The sequence below is a fragment of the Lactuca virosa genome, chromosome 2 (genome assembly GCF_052849685.1).
Source record: "Lactuca virosa cultivar CGN04683 chromosome 2, Lactuca_virosa_CGN04683_v6, whole genome shotgun sequence".
Taxonomy (NCBI): domain Eukaryota; kingdom Viridiplantae; phylum Streptophyta; class Magnoliopsida; order Asterales; family Asteraceae; genus Lactuca; species Lactuca virosa.
In genome coordinates, this window is record NC_136427.1 from 223,870,381 (window position 1) to 223,896,974 (window position 26,594).

The 26,594-nt window shown below is 38.1% G+C and overlaps 1 protein-coding gene and 1 non-coding gene across 2 annotated transcripts; one reads left to right on the forward strand and one right to left on the reverse strand.

Annotated features, from left to right (window-relative positions):
* Window positions 1-1,324: 1,324 nt before the first annotated feature.
* LOC145158245 (uncharacterized) lies at window positions 1,325-15,392 on the reverse strand. The gene is made up of 5 exons (XM_079077166.1): window positions 15,131-15,392; window positions 14,712-14,959; window positions 13,131-14,625; window positions 1,604-2,015; window positions 1,325-1,502 (listed from the first exon to the last, which is right to left on the reverse strand). Exons 1-5 carry the CDS (start codon window positions 15,390-15,392, stop codon window positions 1,325-1,327), a joined length of 2,595 nt encoding a protein of 864 aa, XP_078933292.1.
* A 1,167-nt stretch (window positions 15,393-16,559) lies between these two features.
* LOC145162036 (small nucleolar RNA R71) lies at window positions 16,560-16,666 on the forward strand. The gene has a single exon (XR_013738891.1). It is a non-coding gene; the product is annotated as a small nucleolar RNA R71 (small nucleolar RNA).
* The last annotated feature ends 9,928 nt before the right edge of the window (window positions 16,667-26,594 follow it).

Below are 26,594 nucleotides of genomic sequence, written 5' to 3' on the forward strand. Positions count from 1 at the left end.
CGGCTACCACTATATAATAATACTTAGTCAGAAATCTGGCAAATCTTGCTTAGGGTAAAATGACCATTTTACCCCTGGTCAAAGTCAACATTTTGGTCAAAGTCAACCTTCCAGGTTGACCTAACTCGCTGAGTCAGCCTATTGACTCGTCGATTTCTAGAACTCAGAAACCCTAAAATCGCGACTCGGCTCGCCGAGTCACCCTATGACTCGTCGAGTTCCCATGCTACCCATCTTCGCGTCTGGACGAATTAACTCATCGAGTCGTCCTCAGACTCGTCGAGTCCTAGCATAGTCAGAAAAGGGACACGATGATCCAACTCGTCGAGTTTCATGAACATTATCGAGGATCCTTGATCAGACTCGCCGAGTTCCCATATGAACTCGTCAAGTCCCTTGCAGATCTAACCTAAACAGCTGATTTCACACTTCTAAGGCTCCAAATTACAGATCCAGATATTTTCCATGGTCCATTTCTATAAAGTTAGAGACTTGATGACTTTGCACACCTCAAATGGACCCAAACTCAAGTTATAGCAACCTACTTCTGTGAACATGACCATTTCTTGGACAAAAACGGGTTCAAGACCTCTTTTATTGTTCTAGAGGATAAATAACATAGGAAAAAGGGATTGATTGGCATACAACCCATGGAGAGTAACTTATCCTTCTCAAAGGGATTAAAAAGACCCATAAATCAACACTAAGAGAGATCTAAGCAATGTGTTATCAAGCTAAGAGCTTTTTACCTCAGAAGGTTGCCAAAGATGGATGAAAGCCTGGATCTTGATCTTCTCCACAAGCTTGATGGCTCCAAGCTCTTCCAACTCTCTTCTATATCACAAAAACACACTCAAAACCTCAAATAATCTCTGAAGGATGAAGCTCACGACAAATTAGGGTTTTGGAGGACAGGGAGGCTGGTAAGGGAGGCCCAAAAGGGTTAAGTGGCTTAAATAGGGTGCAAAACCCCGAAAATAGGGTTTCCTCCTGACAGACCTACTCGTCGAGTCAAGGCTTCGACTCGCCGAGTAGACCATTTAAATCCCTGCGTCCAATCTGGCATCTACTTGATGAGTTAGGGCTACCAACTCGTCGAGTAGCTTTTATAAAATTAATATATTAAATGAGCTGATGCGTACCAGGAACGGGGCGTTACACGTTGAATTTCATAGAAATTCAAAAGAATTTGAGTATTAAGTAAAAATAAATAAAAAGAATATGAACCAAAATAAAAGGAAAGAAAAATGCAAACTCAAAACCACGGGTTTCCTCCTGCAAGTGCTTCCTTTTTGGGGAGTCATAAGCCTGACTCCTTCCCACTTCAAGTTGTTTCAGCTCGTGTGAATTTGACGATTTCCCCTTCTTTTTCTTCAATTGGCATTCCTTCTTCATAATGTTTCACTCTATGTCCGTTAATTTTGAAAGGGGTTCCGTCTCTCGATATAAACTCATTAGCTCCATGTGGGAAAACTTGTTTAACAACAAACGGCCCGTCCCACCTAGTTTGTAATTTGCCGGGAAAAGTTTTAACCTTGAATTGAAGAGTAGCACGTTTTGTCCTTCATGAAACACTTTATGACCTTTTAGTCTCATGTCATGCCATTTCATCGTCTTGTCCTTATATATTAATGAACTAGTGTATGCTTGATTTCTAAGTTCTTCAAGGGCATTCATTTGCGTCAATCGGTTGGCACGAAGTTCGGTTAGTTCAAAATTACATATCTTCAAAGCCCAAAATGCTTTATGCTCGATTCCAACCGGCAAGTGGCAATTCTTTCCATAGACCAACCTATATGGTGTAGTACCAATACGTGTTTTAAAAGCCGTTTGGAATGCCCAAAGTGCATCATCAAGCTTATCAGACCACTCTTTTTTATTACTTCCAACCGATCGCTCTGATATTCGTTTTAGTGCTCGGTTTGTAACTTCGATTTGCCCACTTGTTTGTGGATGGTATGATGTTGAAAATCTATGGTGTACACCATATTTTTGTAACACTTTAGTTCGGCATGCTGAATTAAAGAATACACAATGAACATGGTGATTTGGGTGTTTAAGAGATGTATAGAATATGTATGGTGTTACAAAAAAGAAACTAGATCTAAATCTACATTAATAACACACACTTACACACTCAACTTTTACACCTCTCAAGCACACCTCTACAAGTGGAATAAACCCACCTTATATAGAGGTTTTTACTGTTGGATAAGGTGTCTAAGTCCATAACTTATTTGGTATATACTTGACCCGACCCGGCATGGTCCATTTGGGTTGCACTTCACCCGAACTATTTATATGGATAACATTATGAGAAGAGTATTTTTGCGGCCTACTAATATATTATAAGTTATAATATATTAATATGAAATTGTATTATTTAATTAGTATTGATCTTAAATTAATTATGAATTAATTTAGTGATCATAAGGTGACTAATTAAATAATGGGCTATTGTACTTATATAGTGTGGGCTAACACTCATAAGGAAATGGGCTAAGCTTGAATGGGAGTCCATGGATGATCTATGGAGCTTTTAACCCATGGATCCTTGAAATAGGAAAAGACATGGGTTATTAGGGTTTGCATGGTTCATAACCCTAATCATCTACACTATATAAAGAGGCTTATGGTGCTTGAAAAGAGACTATGTGTGTGTGCATAAGGTGTGGCCGATTTCTACAGTATTAGAGTGCTCTCTCATAAGTTTTCCAAGTTTGTGGTGATTTGTGATTTCCATTTGAGGCATTCACATTATTGGTGCTTGGTTCTCAAACTCCCAAGGAATCAACTCACTAACAAAGGTATGTAATTCTTCTAGTATCCTTTGTATTTAAAAGTACCCCATGTATGCTAGATAGGTTATGAACCTTGGAAAATTATATTGCATGTATTTTAGACAAACATAGATCCAAGGTTTCTAGGGTTGCATGAACACCTTAGGAGTGTTAGTTTGCTCAAAACCCAACAGTGGTGTCAGAGCCTAGGCTTGTTTGTTTGATACTTGTTGCAAACTTGTTGAAAAACTCAAGTTTTCTGCATTCTGCAGCATGAACTCACCGAGTCCATGGGGGGACTCGCCGAGTCCATGAGTAAATTCATCCTACTCGTCGAGTAGGTTCCTGCACTCGACGAGTAGAAGCCTCAGAATGCAGATTTTCGAGTTTTGCTGCTGGAAATGGACTAGAAACATTACCCTAAACTGTTTTGGTGTTATAAAACCTGTTTTAGATGGTGTAATGTTTATGCTAATCCATTTACAATGGCTTATATCAAAATTGCATGATGATATGTGTTCATATGTTCTTGGAATTTTTGATATGATGTTCATGTTCTTATGAATTATTGTTAGATCATAGGAATTATTTGCTAAATTGTTTATTGATAATTCTTGATCATTTATGTGTTTTAATAGAGTCCATAATTTGTCCTCAAGTTATGGATTTCCAAAGGTCACTTTCATTTATGCACACTTAAAACACATAAGTTACATGAAAATGAAGAGTCTTCATTTTATGAACCTTTAATTCATAAGTTATGAAATGAAAAGTTTTGAATAGTTTCAAAACTTGTCCTCAAGTTTTGGAATTTGTAAAGTTACACACACTTTAATATACTTTAATTCCAAACCCTTAGAGTTTTAAAAGTTAAAATTCAACCCTTATACTATTTATAACATTAATGGTTAATTATTATATATATGTATAAGATTAAGTCGTTTTACCGTTAGTAGGCCTCATTCACGAAGCCGGTCTATAAGGGGGGTATAAGGTTGTTGCCTATAAAATGGCAACTTAATGGGTGTCCATTCTCACCCATCGCTTCCTTGATCGGTGGAGGGTCGTTAGCCGAACGGGTAGGACAATGACTTTAAATTCTCATTAAAAGTATAATGAATATTATGAAGTAACTAAACCTTTAATAAATTCCCAATCTTAGTTACTTTAGGAAAATGTGAATATGGTGCTAACCCATGAAATTCACACTTTGTACCTTACCAAGTCGTTGGTGGAGCGTGTGTGGTTAACCGGCACACTAACTTGGACTAGTAAGGATCACGAAGGGTGACTTAATGTTTATCATAGATCGGTGGAGCGTGTGTGGTTAACCGGCACATTGATTAGGTGATAATATTAAGGGTACCAAGTGAATTTGCATGGTTATTCACACCTTGTTTTGTGATCCCCGGCATCCCAGTCACAAAACTTGAAGGGCGCAATCGAGATTGAAACACGCCATTGAAAAGTTCAATGAATCTCAAAAGAATCTAGGAATTTCAAAACCAATTAAACCTAATAATTCATTTCGTTTTCATGGTGGAAATTGGTGAATCGTCATTCACCTACCTTCAAATATGTTATAGCTTAGATTACGGCATCCCTCTTCTAAGTTATAATATATTGTGTTGGATCCTAGCCTTAATATTACATTTGGGTGTATTATTAAGGATTCGATATATCTAATCTAAACTTGTTTTCTTCTTTTCAGATGTCTTCCAACAACAATGCTTCGGGCTCTAACCCTACTGGCTCCTTTTCCCTCATGAACCTTTGTGGGAGGGTCATCTTTGATGGTTCCATCTTCATGGATTGGATCCGGAACATCAGGATGGTCACTCGTTACGAGGACAAGGAATATGTCCTCGATAAGGAGCTAAAGGAGCTTGATGAGTCCACTGCTACTCCTGAGGAGGTCGCTGAGTATCAGGCACATGAAAGAGATGCCACCAAGGTGGCATGCATCATGATGGCCACCATGACAGCTGAACTCCAAAAGTCCTATGAGGACTATTACCGTTTTGAGATGCATCAGGATCTGATGGAAAGGTACCATCAGAGTGCTCGTCAAGAGCGGTATGAAATAATCTCCTCCATGATCACTACCCGTATGAAGGATAGCGAACCAATCACAAGCCACATGCAGAAAATGCAAAGGTATGTGGACCGTCTAATGAAACTGAATGTGAACTTCCCTAAGGAGTTGGCAATTGATATCATTTTGCACTCCTTGCCCTCGTGTTATGATCAATTTCGTATGACATACCACATGAACAAGGAGGAAGTCACACTCAGTAAGCTTCAAGGACTTCTGAAGACTGCCGAAAGTGGTCTTAAGAGTAAGTCGGTTACTACTCCTACTCCTACTACTACCCCTGTTTTGGCTATCGGGCAAGGCAAAGGGAAGAAGAGGAAGCACCTTTCGAAGGGTACCAAGGGAAAGTCCCTTGAAGGCTCCTCATCTGGAACCAAAGGTGGTTCTATCACTCCTTCTGCCATCCCTAAGGATGCTGAATGCTTCTACTGTCAAAATAAGGGGCACTGGAAGCGAAACTGCCCAAAGTACTTGCAGGATGTCAAGGATGGGAAAGTGAAACCATCCTATGCAGGTATTTACACTATATTGTCTAATAACTCACCATATTCTAATTCTTGGGTTCTTGATACAGGTTGTGGTATTCACATCTGTTGTGACTTGCAGGGCCTAAGAAGAAGTGAGGATGTGGAGCACGGAAAGATAAACTTAATCATGGGGAACAAGAAGGTTGCACCTGTTGCCAAGATTGGAGTTTATACTTTGTTGCTAGATAGTAGGTTAAAGTTAGATTTGAATAAATGTGTGTACTCGTCTGAAATGGCGAGGAATATTACTTCCTTTCATGCTTTGTACAAACAAGGTTTTACCTTTTCTTTTGATAATGAAGTTGGTAGTATTAATGCTTTCTTTAATAATGTTCTTTATTTTAAAGCATTACCTTGTGATGGTGTGTATGAAGCTGTATCGGTTGTAGATAATTTAGGAAATAATCTATTATGTATTGATTCTTCTACTAGCTTGGATAAAGCATCTTTGTGGCATTGTCGTCTTGGACATGTAAGCAAGAAACGCATAGGCCAGCTCCAAAAGGATGGAGTCTTGGAGTCGTTCGACCTCAAGTCGTATGATAGTTGTGAGTCTTGTCTACTTGGAAAAATGACAAAATCACCCTTCACTGGTACTTGTGCAAGGGGTGAGGGTTTGTTGGACCTTATACATACTGATGTATGTGGACCATTCAAAACCGCCACAAGGGATGCTAATCGCTATTATGTGACTTTTATTGATGATTTTAGTAGATACGGTTATGTCTACTTAATCAAACATAAGTCAGAAACTTTTGAAAGGTTTAAAGAGTTTAAACAGGAAGTAGAAAATCAATTGGGCAGGAACATTAAGATGCTTCGATCTGATCGAGGTGGTGAGTATCTTAGTACTGAGTTCCTCGACTATCTTAAGGAGTGTGGGATTGTCTCACAATTGACACCTCCCAGGACACCACAGCTGAATGGTGTAGCTGAGAGGCGTAATCGAACTTTGTTGGACATGGTTCGCTCTATGATGAGTCGAGCTTCGCTACCAATCTCTTTTTGGGGGTATGCCTTAGAGACTGCCACCCACATCCTTAATCTAGTCCCTACAAAGAAGGTTGCCAAAACACCTCATGAAATGTGGACTGGGAAAGTTCCCAATTTGGACCATATCAAGATTTGGGGTTGCGAGGCTTTCGTGAGGCGCGAGACTCATGACAAGCTCGAACCTCGAAGTGAAAGGTGTATTTTCATCGGCTACCCACAAAAATCCTTTGGTTACCTCTTCTACAGACCCAGTGAGAATGTGGTCTTTGTGGCTAGGAGAGGGGTCTTTCGAGAGAGAGAATTTATAAACCAAGGAGACAGTGGGAGGCAAATTGACCTTGAAGAAATTCAAGACTTAATTGGTGAAGGAACCTCAGACACTAGCAATCAACTTGAGGAGGAAATTCCTGTTGATCCAGCTGACGAGTCTATACTTCCGAGGCGTTCCACAAGGGTTAGGAACACACCTGAGTTTTATTATGGATTTCATATTACTACGGAAGGTGATACATTTATCAGTGACAGTACACTGGTAAATCTGGATGAACCTAACAGTGTTAAGGAAGCCATGGCAGGCCCAGAGTCTGCTAAATGGAAGGAGGCTATGGACAGCGAGATACAATCCATGTATGACAATCAAGTTTGGAACTTGGTTGACAATGTACCAGGCCGTAAGACAGTCGGGTGCAAATGGATCTTCAAGAAGAAGACCGACATGGATGGGAAGGTGCACACTTATAAGGCTCGACTGGTTGCGAAGGGTTTTACTCAGACTCAGGGTATTGATTATGATGAAACCTTTTCACCAGTAGCAAAGATTAAGTCTATTAGGGTTATGCTAGCCATTGCTGCATTTCATGATTATGAAATATGGCAAATGGATGTCAAAACCGCTTTCCTTAACGGAAAGTTGGCTGAGGATGTTTACATGAATCAGCCAGAGGGTTTTGTCAGTGCAGAGTACCCCAATAGAGTGTGCAAGCTTAAGAAATCCATTTATGGATTGAAACAAGCATCTCGAAGTTGGAATCTTTGTTTCGATGAGAAGGTCAAAGATTTTGGTTTCTCAAGAAGTGAAGATGAGTCCTGCGTGTATGTCAGAGCTAGTGGGAGTATAGTTAGCTTTTTGGTACTGTATGTGGATGACATACTACTCATAGGAAATGGCATCCCAACCTTGCAGGAGGTTAAGTCCTGACTTGGGAAGTGCTTTGCTATGAAGGACCTTGGAGAAGCTGCCTATATCCTAGGGATAAGGATATTAAGAGAAAGGAGTAAAAGACTAATTGGACTTAGTCAGAGTATCTACTTGGATAAGGTGTTGAAAAGGTTCAACATGCAGAATTCCAAGAAAGGAGAATTACCGATCCAAAGCAATGCCAAACTGAGCAAGGCTCAGAGCCCGAGTACAGAAGATGAGATAGCTGAGATGAGTCGATTACCTTATGCTTCCGCTGTTGGTTCGATCATGTATGCTATGACTTGTACCCGTCCTGATGTGGCCTTCGCTTTGAGCATGGTCAGCAGATATCAGGGGAACCCTGGCAAGGCTCATTGGACTGCGGTAAAGAATATTCTCAAGTACCTGCGGAGGACTAAGGATTGGATCCTTACCCTTGGTGGGAGTGATGACTTGAGAGTAGTAGGGTATAGTGATGCTAGCTTTCAGACTGATAGGGATAACTTCCGCTCTCAGTCGGGCTGGGTCTTTACCTTAAATGGAGGGGCAATCACTTGGAAGAGTTCCAAACAGGAGACTGTAGCTGATTCGACTTGTGAATCAGAGTACATAGCAGCGAGTGAAGCGGCAAAGGAGGCGATATGGCTGAGGAACTTCATCGGAGACCTTGGAGTTGTACCAGCTATTAAGGAGCCTATGGAGATTTTCTGTGACAGCAATAGTGCAGTTGCCTTAGCCAAGGAACCAAGAGATCATGGCAGATCCCGACACATTGACAGAAAATATCACTTCATAAGACACAAGATAGAAAAGGGACTCCTCGTGGCAAAGAGGGTATCGTCAGATGAGAACCCTGCGGATCCCCTTACGAAGGGACTGACGAGAGTGAAGCATTTGCGGCATGCGAGACGCATCGGGCTGAGGGACGATATTAGTTTTACAAATTAGATAGCTATTACTGAAACTTGTAAAATGTAATCGACGTTTGATGATGAATAAAAGTTGTGATTTATTTATGAGTAAGGTGTTGCTATCATTGTTAATTATTTACTATTGTTTCAGCTTTGCATGTTTTGACTTCCAGAATAATAAGTTTATTCAAACTCTCCACAGTCGGTCATATGTCGGAAGTAGGTATGAATCAAGACTGTCATGAATTGGGATTGTAGATGACTAAAGGTGTTTAGCCATAGCAATGGTTGCTACAACATTCATGAGTACTCATAAGTTATGAGTATTGGAATAAACCCACGCTCACTTGTATCACTTCATGGAATTTATCTCGAGTGATCGTGAGACGGTAATATCATATAAGTCTTCAAACCTAGAGATATGAGTTGTTACCTATGAGTTGGTTGTGCATTGATTGCACGTAAACGCATCAGTAACTTGATGTTATAAAACGTGCCTTTGTGTGCAATTCAATAAGTAATAGAACAAGCATATGAGTCGAAGTTTATCTGTTCCTTCTAGAAATAGAAGCGATATCTGGGCCCCTCGATGATTTTGTTTTGACCTATGTATCGGGCCCGGCCAGAACAAAGTTGATGTGTTCGATTATGTTCTTTGTCAAACAAATCGGAAATCGGGAAACAAACTGTTGGACAATAAGTAAGACATTGTTCCATGTATTTGTCCGGCTGATATCATGAGAGCAGAGGATTATGTGATGACTTATCTAAAACGGCGCTTCATAGTTCAACAGAGTTTTAGAGAGCTACGATTGCCGGTTGGTTCCTGAAGCTATATAGGTAAATACAGTTATCAGACTTATCCAAGTGGGAGACTGTTGGATAAGGAGTCTAAGTCCATAACTTATTTGGTATATACTTGACCCGACCCGGCATGGTCCATTTGGGTTGCACTTCACCCGAACTATTTATATGGATAACATTATGAGAAGAGTATTTTTGCGGCCTACTAATATATTATAAGTTATAATATATTAATATGAAATTGTATTATTTAATTAGTATTGATCTTAAATTAATTATGAATTAATTTAGTGATCATAAGGTGACTAATTAAATAATGGGCTATTGTACTTATATAGTGTGGGCTAACACTCATAAGGAAATGGGCTAAGCTTGAATGGGAGTCCATGGATGATCCATGGAGCTTTTAACCCATGGATCCTTGGAATAGGAAAAGACATGGGTTATTAGGGTTTGCATGGTTCATAACCCTAATCATCTACACTATATAAAGAGGCTTATGGTGCTTGAAAAGAGACTATGTGTGTGTGCATAAGGTGTGGCCGATTTCTAGAGTATTAGAGTGCTCTCTCATAAGTTTTCCAAGTTTGTGGTGATTTGTGATTTCAATTTGAGGCATTCATATTATTGGTGCTTGGCTCTCAAACTCCCAAGGAATCAACTCACTAACAAAGGTATGTAATTCTTCTAGTATCCTTTGTGTTTAAAAGTACCCCATGTATGCTAGATAGGTTATGAACCTTGGAAAATTATTTTGCATGTATTTTAGACAAACATAGATCCAAGGTTTCTAGGGTTGCATGAACACCTTAGGAGTGTTAGTTTGCTCAAAACCCAACATTTACATGTCTCTCTCTCTCACTCTCTATCTCATGTCAAAAGGCTAATGCACCACATGCAAGTGGGTCTACAAAAGTCAACACATTACAAAGTCATACATGGATAACTTTGCACCCCAACATTCTCCCCCTCAAAGTTAGGAATGGATGACCCACTTCAAATCTTCCAAAATCGAGCAACTACGCGATCCGAGCCTCAAGGGTGACACATGTCGAAATGAACTTTAAATCTTCAATTCTTCCATGATTCTTCAATTTGGGCTCTAGGATGTGAGACCATATGAACCGAGCATCAACGAATGATCAAGAGCTTCTCAAACTCCAAATAATCACCCAAAAGTTTAGCATAAAAACACACCCCGAAAATCTTCAATAAATCCAAACCCATTTTGAACCGAAAACATTTCCGAATTTCCAATCGCGTCATTTCATAAACTTCAAAAATTCAAGGTCACTTCGGTCTTCAAATCCGCGTAATATGAAAAATTCAATTTCGAATTTCCATATAAATTTCTCCCCCTTTTTATAATCAAAATTTGATTATAAAACCATCAAGGAAAGAGAATGTGCTCTATTCGGAATTTTTCGTGTCAAAACTCCCCCTTAACATGTGGCATAAACTTTGTGCTTTAATCCGGAAAACCCAAAAAATCTTCAATTTTTAACTTCGTTCACGGACCGCCTTTGACAAAATTTCTTAAATTTGGGTAGAAATTGTCAATTTCAACATTCTGCAGTGACCCAGTGCGCCCCAAAACAACCAAAAATGCGAAACTCTCCCCCATTTGCGAAACTGGGTAGAAAGCGTCAATTCGCATAAACTGTTGGGGCCTGAAATGCATTTTCTTCAATTTCTTAGAAAATCAGTTCATATTCGAAACTGGGCAAAAACTGCCAATTTTTAGAAACTCCAGGGACTGTTTCGTAAAGTTCTGCCTTTTGTCCTCCAAAATGTCGAAAATCAGCCCTGATGTCGAATCTGGACTAATGTTGTCATGTTGTCGAAATTTCAGGGACCAAATTCGAAAATTTTGCACACTTCTTCAAAACTTGCGAAATTTTATCCAATCTTACGAAAAAGTGCCAAATTATCGAAACTTTAAGGGCCATTTACGAAACTTTTGAGTTTCTTCATCCCCAAATCTAACGAAAATTCTCAGTTAACGAACATCACCATATCAACGAAAAAATTTCCTCTGCACTGTTTTAACGAAAATTTGTTCTTCTTCACTTCGTTAGTTCTGATCACGAAATCCATAGCTCATTTTAACGAAAAAATTTTCAACATCATTTTAACGAAAACGAAGGCATGCGAAACCTCTGAATCTCGTCTAAACCATTTACATTTACCCACTGAATCGACATTTCGTTAATACAGGCCTTCCCAAAATCATCGACATCAACAGGTTAGCTTTCGTTCATAACACCAATTTTTCGTTACTCAACATTCAAGTCTTCGCACATCACTACTCACTGCTCAATAGCCGATTACTACACCCATTTGCTTGTGACCCAACTACATCGACCATCTGTTCGTCAATCGATCCCAAGTGAGTAACTTCCAAAATCGAAATCAGATCCTCTTCGATTCGTTCTCAAATAACTGATCAATCATAGCGAAATCTCAGTTAGTTCACCACCATCGACCATCGAATAAACGAATCCAATCCATTCAATTTTTGTTCATCAAAATTTCAAGTCGTTCAACACCCAAATCGAAGTCAGTTCCAATTTCAACAACAACCAATCGATTTCGACTTCTCTTCACCCTATCTAACCCAATTTAGACAGCAACATATCCCAAAATTAAATACCAACTGACTCAACAAATGATTTTCAGTATTGATTTCGTATGAACATCGATTTTGACTTTTTCATCTCATCTTTGACTTTTCGAAATTGTCAATCAAGAAACACAAATTGAAAACTTTTTAGCTCAGGCTTAGATCAAATAAGCTATTCGAACAATTCTTCATCACTTGTTCATCACGTTCTTATCCAAGATTAATAAGATCTCAAAATCAGTTTCCGATTTTAAAATCATAACGTGATCATCATCGATATAAAAGAATATCGATTCAAAAGTTTAGAATCATAACCAATATTCATCGATTCATAGAAGTGATTAGTAGAAACCGAAAGAATATCGATGAATGACTTTTATAAATCGGAATGTACAGATGAAAAGCGTAAGATGAAGAAAATCATAGATATTGATCATTTGAAAGCGTGTGGCTAAATCAAAGACTTCTCTAAGCTGTGATTGAATTTGGGCTCACACAATTAAGATGTCGGATCAACTAATACACTTGTATGGGCTTATTTGTGAATAACAACGAGTTCTTTTGGATCTTTAAAATATTTGGGCTCTTGATCATCATGAACAGTAACGAAATATGAAAATCAGGCTTGAAATTTGGATCATGAACAATAAACGAATTTTAATTTTAGGCTCAATTTTTTATCTAAGCAACAATAAATGGATCAATCAATGGGGTGAAAATGAAATTTGATCCGTTGAGACAAGACGATCAAACAATAAAGAACACAATGCACGAATTCAATGAGATTAAGAGAGATCATAGAGAGAGACTCACCATAAACGCTCCAATTGTGACGAATTTTGCCAAACCGAGAATCGTTCTTCAAAAAATCATGTTGATCTTCGAAGACCCGCTCTGATACCAATTGATGTGAATTATGAACTTTAGTTTGGCATGCGGAATTAAAGAATACACAATGAACATGGTAATTTGGGTGTTTAAGAGATGTATAGAATATGTATGGTGTTACAAAAAAGGATCTAGATCTAAATCTACATAAATAACACACACTTACACACTCAACTTTTACACCTCTCAAGCACACCTCTACAAGTGGAATAAACCCACCTTATATAGAGGTGTTTACATGTCTCTCTCTCACTCTCTATCTCATGTCAAAAGGCTAATGCACCACATGCAAGTGGGTCTACAAAATTCAACACATTACAAAGTCATACATGGATAACTTTGCACCCCAACAATTAGCCTTGGTTTAGCATCTCGTTTAGAAAAGAGATACTTAAGGGCAGAATGGTCGGTAAATACAATTGTCTTTGACAAGACTAGATATGGGCGGAATTTATCAAAAGCATATACCACCGCGAGCAGCTCCTTCTTGGTAGTAGTGTAGTTTTCTTGAGTTGGGTTCAAGTTTTTGCTAGCATAGTAGATAGGTTGAAAATGTTTGTCAATTCTTTGGCCCAAAACAGCTCCCACCGCATAGTCACTAGCATCACACATAAGCTCAAAAGGAAGGCTCCAATTTGGGGCTATCTTAATAGGGGTAGTGGTCAATTTTTCCTTTAACAATTGAAATGCCTCATGACATTCCTTAGAAAATTCAAATGGGGCATCCTTCAACAGAAGTTGAGTCAAAGCCCATGTGATCTTCGAAAAGTCTTTAATGAAACGGCGATAAAATCCCGCATGGCCTAAAAAACTCCTTACCCTTTTTACATTTGTTGGGGGTGGTAGTTTAGCTATTGTGTCAACTTTTTCTTTATCTACCTCTATCCCTAACCTTGAGACTTTGTGTCCTAACACAATCCCTTCCTTTACCATGAAGTGGCACTTTTCCCAATTTAGGACTAGATTTGTCTTCTCACATCTTGCTAACATTAGGTCTAAGTTGGATAAACAATCTTCGAAAAAGGACCCAAAAACTGAGAAGTCATCCATGAAAACCTCCATAAATTTCTCGATCATGTCGTAGAAGATAGCCATCATGCCCCTTTGAAATGTAGCCGGTGCATTGCATAACCCATATGGCATGCGTCTATATGCAAATGTCCCACTTGGGCAAGTAAAAGTGGTCTTTTCTTGGTCTTGTGGGTCAATTGGAATTTGGAAGTACCCCGAGAAACCATCAAGGAAACAATAGAAAAGATGTCCGGATAGTCTTTCGAGCATTTGATTGATAAATGGTAGCAGAAAGTGATCCTTGCATGTAGCATCATTAAGCTTCTGATAGTCGATGCTAACGCGCCACCCGGTTACTGTTCTTCTTGGGATTAACTCGTTATCTTCATTGGCTACCACCGTCATTCCTCCTTTCTTTAGTACCACGTGTACCGGACTTACCCATGGGCTATTGGAGATTGAGTAAATGATATTGGCATCTAAAAGTTTAACCACCTCCTTTTTAACCACTTCTTGCATATTTGGGTTAAGTCTTCTTTGGCGTTGAACTATGGGTTTAGCTCCTTCTTCTAGGTTGATCTTATGAGAGCAATAAGCTGGACTAATCCCCTTAATATCGGTTATCTTCCATGCTATGGCACCTTGTCTTTTCTTTAGGACTTTCACGAGGCTTTCTGTTTCATGTTTAGCTAGATTGGATGCTATAATTACTGGCTTTTGTTGCCCTTCTTCCAAGAATGCATACTCCAAGTGCTCGGGTAAGGCCTTAAGCTCAAGTTTTGGCTTTTTGTTAGCCACCACGACATGGGCTTCCTGCCACGTCGTGGTGTCACAACTTTTATTGTCAGATCGCGAAATAAATTTGACCACGACGTGTTGATATCACCATGTCGTGTTGCCTCTTCTGCCTCTTTCATTACTTCATTGTAATCACTTTCTTCCAGTAACTTCTCCAATTCTTGTAGATCTAGTTCGGCATCAAAATCACCTTCTTCAAGCACCATAAATCCTTCGGTTTCTTTTTCTTTCCACCCTCCTAGCTCCTTTTCAAATAGTTCATCAAGTATATCGACAGAAAAAGTTGTATCATCACTTGCTCTTGAATGTTGAATTGCCCGATTAACCCCAAAAGTGACTGCTTCATCTCCTACACGGAGAGTGAGTTTAGACTCTCTAATATCTACTAAGGCTCAGGCGGTGCTCAAAAAGGGCCTTCCAATGATGATTGGTACTTGTTCGTCTTCCTCCATATCTAATACAATGAAATCCGCAGGAAAGATAAACTTGTCCACTTTTACGAGCAAGTCTTCACATATACCCCTTGGGAAGGTCATGGTCTTGTTGGCTAAGTGTATGACCATGTGGACCGGTCTTGGTTCGGGGAGATCAAGCTTCTTGAAAAACGAATAGGGCATCATATTAACACTCGCTCCCGAATCGGCTAGAGCATGACTAGTTGCTAGATTCCCGAATTGGCACTGTAAGGTTATGCTTCCCGGATCTCCCATCCTTTTCGGTAACATGTTTAGCATTGCAGCAGAACAAGTTTCATTTAATACCACCTTCGATAGTCCCTCCATTTTTTTCTGGTTTGTTAAAAGGTCCTTGAGGAACTTGGCATATTTTGGCATTTCAATTAAAGCCTCAAGGAATGGAATATTTATTTTAAGAGACTTTATGTGGTCTAAAAACCTCTGATAGTCTTCAGCATGCTTCTCTTGAATTGCTCTACTGGGGAGTGGCAATGGTGCACGGTAAGGCTTTACGGGTTCATTTTTTTCTTTTCAACTTTTGGACACGCCGTGGCATTTTTACCACGTCGTGGGGATTGTTCAGATCCATGTCCTTGACTTTCTTCTTGAACCTCCTTATCCTCGTCCGAGTTGTTTATGTCTATGGGCGTTAAATGAGTGATTATTTTACCGCTTCTAGTGGTAATAGCTTGGATGTGAACTCCTCTTGGGTTTTGTTTAGTGTTTCCTGGAAGTCCTCCCGTAGGCCTTTCATTGAATTGCTTAGCTAGTTGCCCGAGTTGTTATTCTATGTTGAGGATTAAAGCTTTTTGATTTCTAAATAGTGCTTGCTGGTTTTTCATCATCTCTTGTTGTTCCTTCATCATTACTTGTTGCTCTTTCATCATTATTTGGCATTCTTTAGTTGCTGCTTCAGTTCCCTCGTGCCTTTTTTTCAGATGCGGCTGCAAATCGGGTGAGCATTGTCTCAAAATCAGATTTCTTTTTAACCGGTGGTTCTTCTCTTTAGTAAAAGCCTCTCCCTTTTTGTTCATACTTTTCTTCCTTGGATTTTTTATATAATCATCATAGGGTAACCACTTTTTCTTGGGCTTTCTCCAGTCTTCATCAAAACGATCACCACTTGAGTAACAAGCTTGAACCTTTCGGTTTCCATTCTCATCTAGGTCACAATCTCTAGTCAAATGCGGCCCGTTGCAGTTTTCACACCCAACCCGAATAGCATGGATTGTTTGATCCATCTTAGTCATTCTTCTATCCATGTTTAGCAACATTGCCAATACTACCAACATATCTTCCGAGGCCGCATTACCAGATCCCCTCGTTACATCATTCCTCAGATTATGGTATTCTCTAGAGTGCTTAGAGAATTCTTCAACGAGTTCCTTAATTTCTGCTGGATTTTTCTTAGTTAAGGGGACTTGAGAGTCAAGGAGTTGTCTAGTGGTGACGTTTACCCCATCATAAAAGATCGACACTTCTTGTTGCACATTGAGGTCGTTTTGGGGGCAATTCCTAAGTAAACCCTTATAGCACTCTAATTCTTCATACAACGACTCCCCCACTTGTTGTTCAAAATTGGCAATGGCCTTTTTGAGCTTAGCCACCTTGGATGGTGGGCAAAACTGTTCCAAAAATAATTCACGCATCTTTGCCCACGTCGTTATCGCGCCTGGTGGAAGTGTCTTCAGCCAATCCTTTGCGGCTCCCTTGAAAGTGGCAGGTAGCATCCTTAACAACACCGTTTCTCTTGGAACATTTGGAATGTTAAAGTAGTCGGTGATGTCTTTGACTTCATCAAGATGCTTATAAGCGTCTTCGTGATCCTTTCCGGTGAAAGGAATCTCCTTCAATGCAGCAAGGATGTGCCCCTTAAGTTCAAATGTGGCAGTGGCAGGTATGATGGGTTGCACAAGCCCCGGTCTGGTGTCGTCTCGAACTCTCTTTTTGTACGCCTCCATCGAGAGGTCGGCAATGTTTGCCATGGTATTGTCGGGTTCTTTGTTTAGCTCGCTTTCTGTTTCAGATTCGGTTTCGCTTCCTTCCTTTTCTGTTTCGTACTCGGTGTCTTCCTTCGTTGGATTGCTCTTTGTGTCTTCGTCCTTCAGTGTTTTGCTGGATTCTCCCACTTTTCCTTTCTTCTTGCTAAAAACTGACTTGAGATTCTTAAAAGGTGACTTCTTTGGTGTAACGGATTCTCCTACGGTTTTGTCTTTGTTTTTGCGAAAAGCGGATTTCGGGTCTTCAAGTGGTGGAATCAAAGATGACTTTGATCCACGGGTCATAAACGAACTGCAAATAAACAAAGGAAATGCGTAAAAAGAACAAAAATGAAAAATAAATTTCTACTGTTACGATGCCACAACGTGGTACAAATTACCACGTCGTGGTGAGTCAAAAAGAAATAAAACCTAAAATGAAAGTAAAAGTAACTAAACAGTAACTGATCCTAATAAAATAGCAGATTTAAAGTAACGGCGCTAAAAACTTGATGTGTATTTAATGTGCATATATATTTGTCAAGTTTCAAATTGATAAAACTAATGTTTCTTTCACTACATTATTAATCACACTAGGCAGTGTACCTAATCGTGTAATAGTATAACTATGGTAAGAACAAGTGTCGAACTCAAGGAACGGTGTTTTGGCTAACTTTATTCCACTATTTACTACTTACTAATAAAATTAGAAAAGGTTTTGTTTTCCTAGTTTTGCAAGACTAGATACTTAAATTACCAAACTAACTAATTATCAATTAATTAAGCTAAAACTAAACTAAGGCAAGAGAACAACGATGAATTAACCAATGTGAGTAAGATACTTTCGTTTAGCTTCAGATTTACTTGTTATTATGGTGAATTTATGGGAAAGTTATGAATTTTTAACAGACTATAACAGTCTAAGCCTGTTAAAAATAAATTCAAAATTAGCCGTTAGAGTCTAAATGAAATTTGTAGACCTCTTCGTTAGCTACGCGTGGATATAAAGAACGTCAAAAACGGAGCTCGTATGAAAAAAATATGATTTTTTGAAAAATAAAACACGTGCATGCGCGCGGCGCAGAGCAGGCTGCCGACATAGGGATGCGGACATATCTAGACTTGACACGTGTCGCAAAACGAGAGGATTGATTTAGCTGGAGTGCGCGGCGCGCATATGGGCTATAAATAGATGTGCTCAACCTCATTCTCTTTCACACTACCCACACTTTCTCTCTCGATTTCCTTCGATTTTAGCCCTATTTTCCTTTAGTTTTAGGCTTCGGAGAAGCCCTGCAATCTCTGAAGTAGTAGTATCTATTAAGTAGAAGCCCTGCGATGTCAGATAGTCGGTGAATAGAAGCTTCCGGATCAGAATTTTGCCCGCATAATTCCCAGTTTTTCGCTAATCATCTATAAGTTAAGCTACACACTATCGGTTTCAGTGTAACTTATATTTATGGTCATAAGCCGTTATTATGAACCTATAAATAAGATTTATCAGTAATTCCATGTCGTTATACTGATTGATCTACTTACGGGGGAGGTGTCTAGAATGGATATGTTGGCTTGGTTGTTGGAATCAGAAAAGTTATTATGTCGAAATGATCTTGCCTCCCAACTGTCATGCCTGGCTGATCCTTACTTGATAGATCTTGATGTAGACATTGGTATTAGTGAGGATCTAGACTAGTATTAGTCTTCAGGGTCATTAGACTAAAACTCTATATTAATTATACTTAGGTCACGTCAAGGAATATCTTAGGTGTAAGGCAAAACTCACCCAAATTATCAGTCACCCACCTAAGTCAAGTAAGTGTATAGTCCCTTTCATAAACATGATTTAATATAAGTATTAGTTAAAATATTAAATATTTGTTGGAAGTCGTATGTGAATTATGTGCTTATTTCTTGGATTACATGTTAGGATATGTATGTATGTATGTATGTATATATATATATATATATATATATATATATATATATATACACACACACATACACACACACACATAACGTGTTATTTGCGAACGAGATATGGTTCTATTTTATGCTAGGATAAGTGGATATTATTTTATAATGATATTAAATGTAGAATTGTTGAGAAGATAAATGATTAATAATACATAATACTCTTATGGAATAGATATACACTAAGATAGGTGATGTGTATTTAATGTGTATATATATTTGTCAAGTTTCAGATTGATAAAACTAATGTTTCTTTCACTAGACTATTAAACACACTAGGTAGTGTTCCTAATCGTGTAATAGTATAGTTATGGTAAGAACAAGTGTCGAACTCAAGGAACGGTGTTTTGGCTAACTTTATTCCACTATTTACTACTTACTAATAAAATTAGAAAAGGTTTTGTTTTCCTAGTTTTGCAAGACTAGATACTTAAATTACCAAACTAACTAATTATCAATTAATTGAGCTAAAACTAAACGAAGGCAAGAGAACAACGATGAATTAACCAATGTGAGTAAGAGACTTTCATTTAGCTTCAGATTTACTTGTTATTATGGTGAATTTATGGGAGTGCAATGGATTTTAGTTTCTTTAGTTACCGATTCCTAAGATGACCAAATTTGTATTCACTAAATTAATCCTTTAGCAAACTAGCTTATTTATTCAATGATCAAGCGAACAAACTTACGAGTTTACTAGTGTTCGGTTCGATTTAATTAGACTTATAATAGATTGATCAATTTAGTTCATTGATTCAATTCAGTATATGATTTGTCGTCATACATTAGCTCCTACACTCTTTTACCCACTTTTCTACTTAACCCTAGGTTTTGTTCAAAACTCTAGTCCTACAATTTTGCAATTCACAAGATCATAAGATTCAAATTCAACTAAGGAATATAGTCATATTAACTAAATTAAATTCAGCAATAAGTAGAGAAAATAGTTATCAAAAGCATGTGAGGTTCTTTAATAAGCTAAATTAACAAATAACCAAATAACTTAAATCCTATCCATAAATTCAACCATAATTCAACAATCACTCCTAGGCTAAACGAAAGTCATGAGTTTTTTAGCTAATGAATTCAGCAAACAAAGACACAAAATCAAAATTCAAATAGTTTGACATGATATATACTAATGAAAAATCAAAGTATAGAGATTCGTTGCCTTAATTCTCCTACTTCCAATGGTATGATCGAATTCCTTGCTTCCAAGCCTTAGAACAGGTGCTTTTTCTTCAAAAGAGATGATTACTTCCAGAGCCAAAAGTCCCAATTCGGAGGAGAATGAAATATATTTATAGTTTTCCCGAACTCAGAACACCACAACATGGTAAGGTCACGTCGTGGTCTTCGTGTTTATCCCGTGGTCTACAAGTCTTCGAAGCAAATCGGGATTCTACAAGTCACCACGCCGTGGGACATCCACCACGACGTGTTGGGTATATTTTTCATCATTTTAAAGCTTTAATTCGTACTTCCAACTCCCAGTTCTAGCTTCCAGCTTCCAGCTTCCTTTTTTCTCCAAGCATGTCTTTTATCCCTAAAACACAATTCATAACAAATTAAGTATCTTTTGTTCTAATAAGGGCATAAAAGTAATTAAAATATTAAGTTATGATGTATGATTATGTGTATAAATATGCACATATCAATAGGTTAGTGTCACCCAAGAATAGAGTTGGTATTAAAAGTTGGTTACAGACATTGTAATCTAGTCTAGGGATAAAATTGGACTAATGGAAGATACCTAGCTCAATTAAGTTTGCTATTAGGTAGTCTCATTAGGAGAATGTATGTAACCTAGAAATAGAGAGTAAAGTTCTGTTCCATGACACAGTCAGGTGACGATGTACGGTAGCTCCGTACGGGATGACCAGAAATGGTGGGTCCCAATCAGGCAATTGTTTGCAATATGTCCGGTCACCCAGCAGAGTAGGTGACAACACTTGATCATTCTATACGATCTTTTGAATTACGTTGCTAGTGTGAGTTCATTACATACATACGTAGATGAATTGGAAAACCATATTCATCAATTACTCTGACGGTCCATAGGCCTTTATGACTTACACTGGCAAAGGAAGCCTCTAGTTGTGTAGTCAATCCTTTAACGGTTCATCAGGCAAGATAATTTATCTTTGATAATCTTGTACTAGGATCTGTGAGGATTGGTAGGAATAGATATGTAGGAATGTAAGCCTATATGGATATAGTATGGTAACAGTTGGTTTTGTAGGTCTGATAATTAAAGAATATTATCATATCAATATCGTGGGATTGAAATCCCTATGTATCTCACCATGTTTTCCCAACCTGACCCACTCAATTTATATGCATCACAGGTATCAATACTTAAGCTACTGGAACTTGATCAGGACACTGAGTGATTAAGAGACAAACTGGGATTTTCCGTAAAATCAAATAAATGATTTTAAAAGCATAAAGAAAAGTTTCAATTGGTTTTGAAAATTAGAGGATGTCATAGTTAGTATTAGAGCATTAGTTTAACCGAATTAGGAATTTGTAGGATTTCTAGACTTTAACTTAGGAGTTAAGCAATGATGGTGAGGTGTGTGTCTAGGATAGTTTAGGTTCTAAACCCGAATAGACACAAGCACTAAGATATTTTAGGGTATAATCCTTGAATAATATTAAGTGCTAAATAAGAAACTAATATATATATATATATATATATATATATATATATATATATATATATATATATATATATATATATATAGCATAACGTAGGTTAAATACCTTATTTACTATAACATGCATTAGCCTACTTTAGGATAAGATGCCTAATTCACTTTTATGTGCCAAATGAATTGTAGTATAGCATGCCTTTGATTTCCTTATAGGTTGCTATTATTAGATTTAAGGTCTGTTGTCGACCTAGTATTAGGAAATTTTATATGTTCAGATTTCTAAACGTTTAATTACGGTATTAGAATTGGCACATAACTTTTCGGAGTAATAAGGATGATTTCACGTCTAAATCTTCCATATCTATATTCTTGTCTCAATACATTGAATTCCTACTCGGGTATATAGAACGTCATGACCATCACAAGGTGCGGTAGAGTTGTCGCAAACGAAGGAGGTCCAGCACCTCAGAACGTCGGAACGGGAGTTGCTCAAATCCGGATGACTGAAGCCCACACCATGATGCAAGAAATGTTGGATCAACAATGACGCAAGTTCAAGCAGCTTGTAGCTCAAGATTTGGCTACTATTAGAGGCAGAGAGCCTATAATAAGTGAGCCCGTAATTGTTGAAGGAATCAACAACAGACCAGTTCCCTTGCATACAGTCCAAGAAGGAAATAATGATGACTCGGAAAGTTATCAGGAGTCGGAGCAACCGGAGGTCCAGATAAATGATGAGCCTAGGGGCTATTGCAAGTATGAGGATTTCATGACTTGCAAGCCATCATCACTTAATGGGAAGGAAGATCCCGTAGGAGTCATGGATTGGATATCGGAGATGGAGTCGGCCTTCATAATGTGTGGATGCACAGACAAGCTACAAACCGCCTACGTTGTGAATTAGTTCATGGGCACAACACTTCATTGGTGGAACACATTAAGGAAGATTGTGAGCCCCAACAGGCCACTACACCTGACATGGGATGAATTTTTGACCCATTTCAAGAGGAAGTTTTGTTCAGCTGAGAAAATGTTGGAACTGGAGAATCTATTCCTGGATTTGACAAGAGAAAGCATGTAAGTGGATGAGTACACCAATGCCTTCACTGATAAAATGAAGTTCGCCTTACGACTTGTTCCGGACAAACTAACCAATATTGACAGGTATGCCAAGGGGCTACCTTGGGAGTACACTGTGCCGGTTAAGCAGGCACATATATTTAAGGCAGCCACCTGGGCTACAAAGTCTGTCGAAAGGATGATAAAGAAAAGGACAGCCGACAAAGCTGATGTCGGTGAGAAGACGAAAGGTAAGGGAAGAAACAAAAACAACAACGACAAGAAGAAGAAGTCAAGTAACGATTCTGGGAGCAACCATGAAGGGAAGTGGTGCGACGAGTGCAAGAAAAGGCATTCCGGCGACTGTGTCGTCTGCTACAAATGCAAGAAGTCGGGGCATATCTCTACAAACTGCCCATTAAAAGGAAAAGTTTGCTTCACTTGAGAAGAAGGGAACATGAAGGCGGAATGCTCTAAAGCTGAGAAGCAAACCCCAAAGATCCTATCAACAAATCCAAAGGATAGAAACTACCAAATGATCCTTGATGAAGCGGATGTCATTACAGGAAATCAAGAGTAGGAAGCTGCTTGTCCGAAGATCGATATATGTGTAGTCATCCTATATACATAGTAATAGGATGTGAAGCACGATATAAGGGCCATATTGTATAAATAAATGATGTAATCATTTTCGAAAGTTATAAAATTTTCTAGTTATGTTACATCGTTGTGTGGCATTAAGAAATTATGATTTCAACATAATGGATTGGTTAAGAATAAATTTTGGTATAGTGTGCCTTGTAAAGCAAGACACTACACGATAAAGAATTTACACCAAATATTGGAGAGTGAAATCGCGGTTGAGGATACCATGGAAGAAATACTAGTGGAGTCTACGAACTTTGTTGTATATGATTACTTGGACACATCAATATTTGTTAAATTGCTTTAGAGATCTTTAGGAAATAGTGACTTGGGAAAACTATGAGACAACTTTTGGGACGAGTATGAGTAGGTGTGGAAGATAGTATGGGTCCGTACTATCGGAAGCACAGGACTCGTACTTGGATCAGGAGGAGTCACAAGGTTACTAAGAAACTAGTAACTAAATTCGTTCTTGTTCATTTCCATCATTACCTTTGTTTCGGTGTTGATTTATGTTTCGACCCTAGTGGTCAAAGCAAATCGAGTCCGACTAATCCACGATGTAAGTTCATCATAGCATCCAACTTTACATTGAAGGAAGAGATATTCGAATCGATCGATAGAAGTATCGTAGTCGTCGTATCCTGTAACTAGAAGTGCTACATGATAGGATGTGATTATATCACATTAGAACATGAAGGAATGTATCGTTCGTGTTAAGAGTTTGACTAAAAAAGACCTGAGTCTAACAAGTAGAAGCCCTGCGATGTCAGATAATCGGGGTATCCTTCACACCACCCACAATTTCTCTCTCGATTTCCTTCGATTTTAGCCCCATTTTCCTTTAGTTTTAGGCTACGGCGAATCCATGCGGTCTCTGAAGTAGTATTGTTTATCAAGTAGAATCCTTGCGATGTCAGATAGCCGGTGAATCGAAGCTCCCAGATCAGAATTTTGCCCTAATAATTCCCAGTTTTTCGGTAAATCATATGTAAGTTAAGCTACACTCTATCATTTTTAGTGTAACTTATATTTATGTTCATAAGTCGTTATTATGAACCTATAAATATGACTTATTAGTAATTTCATGTCGTTATACTGATTGATCTACTTATGGGAGAGGTGTCTAGAATGGACACGTTAGCTTGGTTGTTGGATTTCAGAAAATCTATTAGGCCGGAATGATCCTGCCTCCCAACTGTCCTGCCTGGTTGATCCTTACTTGATAGATATTGACGTAGACATTGAGATTAGTGAGGATCTAGACTATTATTAGTCTCCAGGATCATTAGACTAAAACTCTATATTAATTATACTTAGGTCACGTCAAGGAATATCTTAGGTGTGAGGTAAAACTCTGTCCAGATCATCAGTCACCCACCTAAGTCAAGTGAGTCATAGTCCCTTTCATAAACATGACTTAATATAAGTATTAATTAAAATAGTAAATATTTTTTGGAAGTTGTATGTAATTATATGCTTATTTCATGGATTACATGTTAGGATATATATATATATATATATATATATATATATATATATATATATATATATATATATATATATATATATATATATATATATATACACATACATAACGTGTTATGTGCGAACCAGATATGGTTCTATTTTATGTTAGGATAAGTGGATAGTATTATATAATAATATTAAAAGTATAATTGTTGAGAAGATAAATGATTAATAATACCTAATACTCTTATGGAATAGATATACACTATGATAGGTTAGTGTCACCCAAGAATAGAGTTGGTATTAAAAGTTGGTTACAAACATCATAATCTAATCTAGGGATAAACTTAGACTTACGGAAGATACCTAGCTCAATTATATTTGATATTAGGTAGTCTCATTAGGAGAATGTGTGTAACCTAGGAACAGAGAGTAAAGTTTTGTTCCATAACACTATCAAGTGTCGATGTATGGCAGCTCCGGACGGGATGACCAAAAATGGTGGGTCCCGATCAGGCAACTGTTAGCGGTATGTATGGTCACCCCGCAGAGTAGGTGACAACACTTGATCATTCTATACGATCGTGTGAATTACGTTGCTAGTGTGAGCTCATTACTCACAGTTGTATATGAATTGGAAAACCATATTCATCAATTACTCTGACGGCCCACAGGCCTTTATGACTTACACTGGCAAAGGAAGCCCCTAGTTGTGTAGTCAATCCTTTAACGGTTCATCAGGCAAGATAATTTCTCTCTGATAATCTTGTACTAGCATCTTTGAGTATCGGTAGGAATAGATATGTAGGAATGTAAGCCTATATGGATATAGTATGGTAACGGTTGGTTTTGTAGGTCTAATAATTAAAGAATATTATTATATCAATATCATGGGATTGAAATCCCTATGTATCTCACAAGGATTCTCCAATCTAACCCACTCAGTTTATATGCATCATAGGTATCAATACTTAAGCTACTGGAACTTGATTAGGACACTGAGTGATTAAGAGACAACCCGCAATAGTATTCAGGACCATCAGGTCTTTACGCTGTAAGTTATGTATCTGTATTGATTATGACATCCTTAGGATTTTAACATTTTGGAAACAAACATTTGTAATCAAATTGATCTTTTGTACTGGGATATTCCGCAAAATTAATTAAATGATTTAAAAAGTGTAAAGAAAAGTTTCAATTGGTTCTGAAAATTAGATGATGTCACAGAAAGATAGTATGACAATCACTGGATGGCCACATTTCACTTCCATTTAAGGACTTGATTATATACCTATAGCAATTTCTAATCTTTTTTAGTGTGAACCAAACTGCCATATACTGCTCCATATTCCCATTCAAACAGCTAATAACAGATATTTCATGTAGACATGGTGCTTTTTCCTATCACCCATAACTACAACATTAAATGATTCTGAAATATCATTATCAACAGGTCACAACACCTATCCAATAGAAAAAATCCCTAGACCAGGTTACGGGATCTCTTTCCATCAAGTGGCCATATGCTTGTGTATCAATCGTCCTAATCTCTTTCATTGTACCTTCAAACCTTTGGACAATTATGGCCTTTGCAGCCCTCCAAAAAAGCTTCCTATATTCAACACCTGTAAAAAAATCTTGAAATTAGCATAGATGTGCCCAGCACATTGCCTATTCTCAACATCTGGTACTCTTTCTTTAATAACCTCAATAAGACCCTAAACATGCAAAAATAATATAAAAAGTTA

Excerpts from the sequence above, each read along its gene's own strand:
- LOC145158245 (XM_079077166.1), bottom strand. The coding sequence starts at position 15,392 with ATGGAGGGACTATCGAAGGTGGTATTAAATGAAACTTGTTCTGCTGCA. Across the intron at positions 14,960-15,130 it reads GACCATGACCTTCCCAAGGG|GAGATGAAGCAGTCACTTTT; the intron begins GTATATGTGAAG and ends CTCTCCGTGTAG. Across the intron at positions 2,016-13,130 it reads TGGGGTGCAAAGTTATCCAT|CATGCCGAACTAAAGTGTTA; the intron begins GTATGACTTTGT and ends TCTTTAATTCAG.